This window comes from Serinus canaria, chromosome 4 (genome assembly GCF_022539315.1).
Source record: "Serinus canaria isolate serCan28SL12 chromosome 4, serCan2020, whole genome shotgun sequence".
NCBI classification, from domain to species: domain Eukaryota; kingdom Metazoa; phylum Chordata; class Aves; order Passeriformes; family Fringillidae; genus Serinus; species Serinus canaria.
Window position 1 is genome coordinate 64964506 of NC_066317.1, and position 8000 is coordinate 64972505.

Here is an 8000-nt window from a genome sequence, read left to right on the forward strand (position 1 = left end):
TGGATCTGAAATTCTGTGCGTAGGAGGGAGTGAGCTGGATGTAATTCAAGTATCATTCTTCAACAAATACTCAAAGAACTTGTATAAAAGTATCCATGAAAGCTCTCTGCTCTTTTTCTTAGTGGAGTCAGGCTCCTGGAAGAGAAATCAAGTATTGAAAACATACCATTAACATAGGATGGAGGAAGAGACCTTGGAAATAGAGGGCTTGTGCATGCCTAGATGCCTTAACCTGCTACAGGATTCCCACATCTACCCAGATACAGAAGAATTGTGGCTATAGGTGCTGTAGCCATCTATGTCGAAACTTGCAATAGATTCCATGTTGTCAGCAGAATAATTGATAGAAATTCCATCCAGACATCCCAGTTTATTCACCTCCTGGCTTGGATTTACCACGGGGTGGGAGGGAAGTTTCCAGTTAAAGTGCCACAAAGCTCAGACACATTGTTTGGTGGACAAGAGTGTGTCACTAGAGCTGTGTGGTGTGTGCTTAACCTGTGATGCCCTGGGAGCTGCATCTGGAAAATAACTGGGTTTGTTTGGGTCTTTTCCCTTATGCTGCACCATCATGTTAGAGATCTGGGGAAGTACTTAAGTGGCATTCCTCACAATTTCTAAAGAAAACTCTATGAAATATTATTTTCATGGTTCACTGTAAAATTTTCAATTGCTGATTAGCCACAACAGCATTTGTTAACATTACAGGTTTGGCACAAAGCCATTTGTTTTCCCTTACTGGAAAGGTGGTTGGGAAAATACCTTAAAATAAAGATTAAACATTATTTTTTAATTGGGTCATTCTATAATGCTTTTTTTTTTTTCATAAACAATTTAAAAGTTTTTAGTGATGTAGGTATATGTACTGTACTATAGAGGATGTATGATTTAACTGTAATAATGAGATTTTTATATGGGTTTTTTTACTCTGAAGACAGCTAAGAAAAATCTCTGAGCTTCCCAAAACCACTCTTTCCAAAGAAACCACAATGTTACAGAGCCCTTTCATCATCCAGCATACAGTACTGTACACACAAAAATATACACTGTACTACTTTAAATTAATTCATATTTGCAGGAGACAGCCTGTGTGAGTATGTGCAATTATGAAATGTAACTTTTTTTCCTCTTGACATTTTTAGCTGCCTCACCCCTTTTATTTGAACACATACATATGGTGTGTGAGAGTGAGCAAGCTCTCTGTAAATGTTTGGAAGGAGCATCTGTCAGACAATAAAACTTACAAGAAAACATGTTTCTCATTTAAAGAGTATTCACTAGAACTATTTCAGTGTTGGAATCAGTTCATTTGTATAGCTTGGAGGCATTAATAAGAGCAAAGAACTGCAAAGGCACCAGAAAACTCAAACTGTTACTAAGAATCCAAGGTATTTTTAAAAAGCATTTTGTCTTTTCGGCATCTCAGTCTTCTGATAAGGAATCTGAACCAGCTGACAGACAGGAAACCTCTGCTAGTCCATCCAGAGGGACTGCAAACAAGAAGATGGCACGATTTTTGCAAACCTGGAAAGTCTAAAGATTGCAATAATTGTTGGACCAAAGGGACCCTCTTCAGGCATAAATAGCAAGACTCCTACTGTCTTCTCTTGCAGACCAACTCAGCTGCCAGCAAAAGCAGGTGCTCTCCCCCTACCAGTGCTCCAGAGGAATATTTAGTGAGTATTCATAGATATTTTTACAAACTAATGTATTATTAGTGATTTACTTAAGATTGTGTAGTTTTCTCAAAGGACAAAGACATTTAAAAATCAGTTTTAAGGCTGTTATTTTAAACAATTGGTGGAGTTCAACAGTCTGATGCAATTACAATGTTAATTTAAAAACAAAATTTGCACCACCTATGACAGTAACTGTAAAAAAAATACTAATTTTTTAAAACTATGGAGTTTAAACAATCTAAAGGAATTACAATGTTTTGAATTCACATTATGACGGGAAAGTAATTTATATAAATATGAAATCTATTTGACTTTAAATGTTATGCTATAAAACAGCCTTTGTAGAACACAAATTTAAAATAAATCATTTCTTTTGGCAAAGTAACCTGCAATTTAATCTTTAGAAGAATAAATATACCACTAATGTTTTCCACAGAAACAGTTGCTACTCTAATTAAATCAAGATGTGACTCTAATCAGATTTCAAAAGAAAATCAGAAACAGATTTTTCTCTGAGGTAGTACTATGGACAAGGATAAGATATTTTTATTTTCATTTTTATTAGAAACACTTGTCCCAGGTAAAGTTACAGATTTGTAGTATATACCATGGAAATAACAAATCTGAAAGCATTATAATAATGTTTTCAGAAGCACAGCAATTTTTAGTGTTCCAGATATCTGCTTTCTCTTTGGCTATAAATTATGCCACATTACATTTTATTAGGTAACTGCTAATAATTTCTGAGTTTAGAGTGACTAATATGGCTAACACTTTTTTTCTTTCTTTTTCTGTGGAAGGGAATGGAAAACCTGATGGTTGTCTACTGGTCCTGTAAAGTTATCTGGACAGTTGTTGTAACAATACTGGGTTATGCCAGCAGCCTGCCTGTGGGGGAGGATGCTCTTTGCACAGCAGAGCAACTTGCTAAGTACAGGATAATCTTCACAGGGAAATGGAGTCAGACTGCTTTCCCTAAGCAGTATCCACTCTACAGGCCCCCAGCACAGTGGTCATCCTTGCTAGGTAAGTGATGTATGCACAGCAACAAGAGCAGATAAGCCTCTTGACCTCTGTGGTCTCTTTTTCCTTAATAGTTATGTAAGATAAGAAATGAAAAAGGGAAAAAAAAAAAAGCCAAAGTTATTAAGAATGAAATGCAGATATTGAAGTATGCACAATGTCCTCAAAAATCTCCAACTGTTTTCAATTGACTTCTGTTTTCAATTGGCTGCAGCTGAAAGAAGCAGAGATAAGCCAAATGTTTTAGTGTTCACTCAATTTTATACACATTTTTTTTAACCTCAGAAATAAAACAGAGAAAATGAAGAAATAGGGACATTCTAAATCAGACTTTTATGTCATGCCATGTATTCACTCAAATAGGTGTTACTCATAGTTCTGACTACAGCATGTGGAAAAAAAATGAATATGCCAGCAATGGTGTACGTGATTTTGCTGAAAAGGGTGAAGCATGGGCATTAATGAAAGAAATAGAAGAAGCTGGAGAGAAAATTCAGAGTGTACACGGAATCTTCTCTGCTCCTGCAATTTCCAGTGGTACAGGACAAACCTCAACTGAATTAGAAGCACATCCAAGACACCCCTTAGTAAGTAAATGTACATACTCATTTCAAAAGTTTATTTTATGTTACCAGCAACCAAAATTAAATATTTGAGTTCTCACTCGTAGAAACAACATAACGAAAAAGAATTACTAAAAAGCATGTCACATTGCAGGGAGCACTGTACAGCTTCTATAAAATAGAAGAGCAAAATGACATTATTTCAAGACCTTTAAGTGAAAATTCCTATAAGCAGAACCGAAGCATTCCAAAGCAAGTGATGCAATCCTGATGGATCATTTGTTTCATTAGGTTTCATTCGTTGTACGAATTGTTCCAAGCCCTGACTGGTTTGTGGGCATTGACAGCCTAAATCTCTGTGAAGGAGACCACTGGATGGATGAAGTATCAGTAGATCTATTTCCATATGATGCTGGAACTGACAGTGGATTCACATTTTCCTCCCCAAACTTTGCCACTATTCCACAGGACACAGTTACAGAGGTAGGTGGATGGACATAGTTTAGCACTTCATTCTGCTATGTTTTGAGTCTTCCCTTTAAAACATAACTAGTCTAAAATTTTGAAACTGATTTTAGTATTTGAGAGTGCTGATGCTCTCTATATATGAATTTATTACACAGCTGATAAACCTACTGCTTTTGTTTATCTTCTGTATCTTTGAAATTTATTAAGTAAATGTAAATGATTCATGAGAATTTGTTTCTACATTTTCTGGAAAAGCTGACAATTTTTCGTAGATGATATTTAACAATCATTAAAGTGCCAGGAAAATGAAAATACAAAAGTCCTGACATCACCAAATGTGAATCTAACCAGGAAAAGTCTTAGTAGTGAATACTGCTGTGAGGAGGAGTTTTCACTTGAAAGCACTGCTGAAACCTGAAACTGCTACATTTGAGGAAAGGACCTAAAGGAAAGCAGAGAACTTCATTGTGGTGACATTGCTTTTAATCCCTTTTGCTCATTTCATCCTCTCTATGCCCCATACTTTGCTTTTGCCATTTAAGAGAGGTGGTAAATGAAGGATTTTGATTCAAATGGTTTGAATACTATAAGTATTCACTTAATCCTTTCTTAAAGGTGAGTTTTTGTAGCATCAAATGCTGTGCTAATGGGTAATGAGGAAAGGAAGAGAGAAGCATTTGGCCTCTCATATCCATATGACAGCTCCTATAGAATACCTAATATTATTGTTTAATACTCACATATTCTTCTTGTAATAACATCCAGTTCCTTCTGTCAAATTTTTTCATACATTACTGTGTTTGCAGGACCTCCTACCACAGTCCTGTATCCCATCAAGTATCCTGCATTAAAAATTCTGGGCTGACCAACATAGTTATATGAACTATGTGTTCATAGAAACTGGTTGTATGCAAATTATTTGCCAAAAAGTATTAGCATGATTTACAAATATGATTTTACAGTTACCTCCTGAGTTTTTTTAATATTCCCCTTTTTATTTCACAGATCACTTGCTCCTCTCCAAGTCACCCAGCAAACTCATTTTATTATCCCAAACTCAAAATTTTGCCACCAATTGCTCAAGTAACAATGGTGAAATTAAAGAAAAGCCAGCCAGGTCTTTCTGCACCTTTTATTAATCTTCCAGCTAAAAGTAATGAAATAATAGACACTGTCTCAGGTAAGTGATCAGTAGATATTCTCAATTCTGTTATTTCCATTCACTCAGAAGTATGTGGAAATCTGGCAGGTGATGTGGATAAAACAGGTGATCAGGCAGAATATTCTCCTATCTGCACAGGAATAGTTCCAGACTCACAAATGGGAAATAAAACAAGACAGTCGACATAAAAGAGAATTCCTGAGAGAATAAGTAAGGGATTGCATACTTCAGCTGTGGTTCAAAGGACTGGGCTATATCCAGAGTAAGAGCTACCCAAGCCTTTGTATCAGTGCAGCTCAGTGAATTTTATAAGAAACAAATGACACTCAGTCAGAATCAGCATTCCCAAACTCTTTGCAACTTTGAAGTAAATATTCATCCTTAAGGTTTTACATGACAATGAAGCCAAGAACCATTATTGTTGTCTCTTTCTGGGTCAGAGCTTGGCAGTTATGCGCAATAAAATTTATATAATTCGATTGATTTGGACATATTTTCATTAGAAACATAAATATTGATAACAAAAATAAAGTTATCTCTCATTTTCATTTTCTCAAGAACATTAGCTAATAATCTTGAATAGATAGGAAGACATGCAAACTACTGACTCAAGTCAATCATAAGGGTGATTTTCAAATCTCTGAATTAAAATGCATACATTATTAACACAATATTTGCTCCAAGGGACCAATGTATTCCCAAAAGTGTTGCCATGTTCCAGAAGCTTCTCCAGAATGTCTAGAGATGGCATGCCTCTAGCACTGTGCTGGTGACCTTACAACCACTAAGATATAGCTCATTCTATGCTCAGTTAATGTGTTATTTTTTTTAATAAATGTACTTATCAATTTATAGTTGTTTAATGTATTTTTATTAGCAAACAATACAGATTCAAAGTGAGTGTTACACATCTCATTTACACTTATATATCCTTCCCATAGGATTTGAAAGGAATGAATATTTGGCACTGTTCATGATATAATTTTTAAATTGCATTTAAAGTATAGTATTTAAAAATCTATTTTTAATCACAAATCCCACTTTCTTGTATATGAACCAGTATATTAAACCAGTTAAAAAAATTATTCAATCAAAAGGGCAGACTTAATTACCAGAGGTCAAGCAGTGTCCCTTATTCCCTCTAGAAACATATGAATGAATGATGACAACAGAAGTTGTCATCAGAAGTTGTCCTTTAATGCCACACATGTTTAGTGTGGCATTAAAGGATGGGCTTGTGCACACCTCTTTTACCCACAAATGCTGTAACAGGCAGCTCTGATGCCACTTCCTGTGGAAAGCAGTATTTTAATTTAACCTGCTAGGGAACATTCACCTACTTTTTATGATTTTTACTTTAGATAGAAGCATGTATTATGGATAATACTTAAGAGTTTCTAACTTATTTTCTTGCACTGAATGAAAACTATATTGAAATCCTTTCAGCATTAGAAAGCTTCAAGCGACAGAATATCCTTATTGGCAAAGGGAAGAGTAGTGTACACACCAAAATATAGCAAGATGATTTAATGATAAAAAATGGGACTTTATTTCTGAAGCAAATTGGAACAAAAGTAAAATGGAGATTGATATTAACAACTCTAGGAACAATAGCTGCCTGCAAAGAAATATAAATATACCTAAATAAACCAGAAAAAAGAAAAGCTTCATTCTCAGTGTTTTAGTTAGTCATGAAAAGGAAAATTAATTATAAAAATTGACAGCAACCATTTTTAAATTCAATCTTTTGAATACAATCATTTTAAGCACAGTTTTCTTTTAAGGAATTCTGTATTTTCATTCAATATATAAGATGCTTCAGAACTGATCTAATACCTCAGACAGTCTCTAGACTGCAATAACAATAATACCAATGAGTTTAGGAGCTGAAACCAGATTTTTTTTTTAATTTATGAGACAACACACTGATTTGATGGATATCACATGTATTTTGTATCAGAAAGGAATGCTGTTTGATGATCATTCCTTAATGCTTTTCCAACTGTGTATCTGACTTAATTACAACTCGATGTAAAGTCACCTCTTTGCTGTGTGTGTTGCAGAAACACCCCTGGACTGCGAGGTTTCACAATGGTCTTCCTGGGGGCTCTGCAGAGGGGTCTGCAGAGAAACAGGCACCAAGATCAGAACTCGTTTTGTACTTCTTCAGCCTGCCAATAATGGAATGCCTTGTCCAAACCTGGATGAAGAAACAGGATGTGAACCAGAAAATTGTGTCTGAAATAAAGAAAAGATAATAACTGAGATAATTTAAAAGTAGGATAACTTTAAAACTAAACCACATGTCAATCAATGTTCTTTATCATTTGGATATGCTGCACTATTTTGCTGAAAAGCTGCATTAGAGTGGGTTTGAAAGTTTTTTTTAATATCAAGATTTTGGGGGGTTAAATTCCTAAGATTTAGTAGGACAACAGTACTGGATAATTTAAAGAACAAAAACCCCCAAATAAATCTTCCAAATACACTGTAAGTTCTTGGAGTACCCTCTAGTGGCAGAAAAGAAGACATTTGGAAAGATCGTATTTCGCATTTTTACTTCGCAGTAAAAATCTTTCAATCACAAAGACTAAACCAATAACCTCCTTAAATATTGTAATTTGTTTATCTACACCTATTTATACCTAGAAAATAGTTTTTTTTCCACTAAATTATGTTTTTATAATTTATTGGCATTTTTGTCATCTGTCTAACCTTGCTTAATGTGCATTTCTTCAGAAACTACTTACAAAAGTCAGAGCGACCAGATGTTTGCAGTGTGGTTAAGATAATAATGGAACTAAGTAAACCTGTCTTGAGACTTTTGAATATATGAAAATGTCTTTTTATTTCTCTTTCTCAAAAGTGAGAAGAATAACTGCCATGAGGACACTCGGCCAACAAAATTGCTAGAAAAAAATCTGAGGTGTGGATAGTAGTAGAAAACATCGAAGCTGAATTAAAAGTATTAGCTGAGATTCAAAAACTGATTGTTGGTGTGTGTCCCTCATGAGACAACTTTATTCTCAAAGTTAACACTGTTGACCATAACATAAATTATACAATTAACCTTATATATGCAGTAAATGTGCCCATGTTTCTTTA

At 34.8% G+C, this 8000-nt stretch overlaps 1 protein-coding gene across 1 annotated transcript; it reads left to right on the top strand.

Annotated features, from left to right (window-relative positions):
* Positions 1–1167: 1167 nt before the first annotated feature.
* Positions 1168–8000, top strand: LOC103823593 (spondin-2). Its single transcript, XM_009098697.4, has 6 exons — positions 1168–1676; positions 2480–2705; positions 3066–3289; positions 3557–3748; positions 4739–4913; positions 6959–8000. Exons 2-6 carry the CDS (start codon positions 2483–2485, stop codon positions 7135–7137), a joined length of 993 nt encoding a protein of 330 aa, XP_009096945.1. The 5' UTR covers positions 1168–1676; positions 2480–2482; the 3' UTR covers positions 7138–8000.

Coding starts and splice junctions, on each gene's coding strand:
- LOC103823593 (XM_009098697.4), top strand. CDS start 2,483: ATGGAAAACCTGATGGTTGTCTACTGGTCCTGTAAAGTTATCTGGACA. Junction 2,706..3,065: donor ACAGTGGTCATCCTTGCTAG/GTAAGTGATGTA, acceptor TCACTCAAATAG/GTGTTACTCATAGTTCTGAC. Junction 4,914..6,958: donor AATAATAGACACTGTCTCAG/GTAAGTGATCAG, acceptor TGTGTGTTGCAG/AAACACCCCTGGACTGCGAG.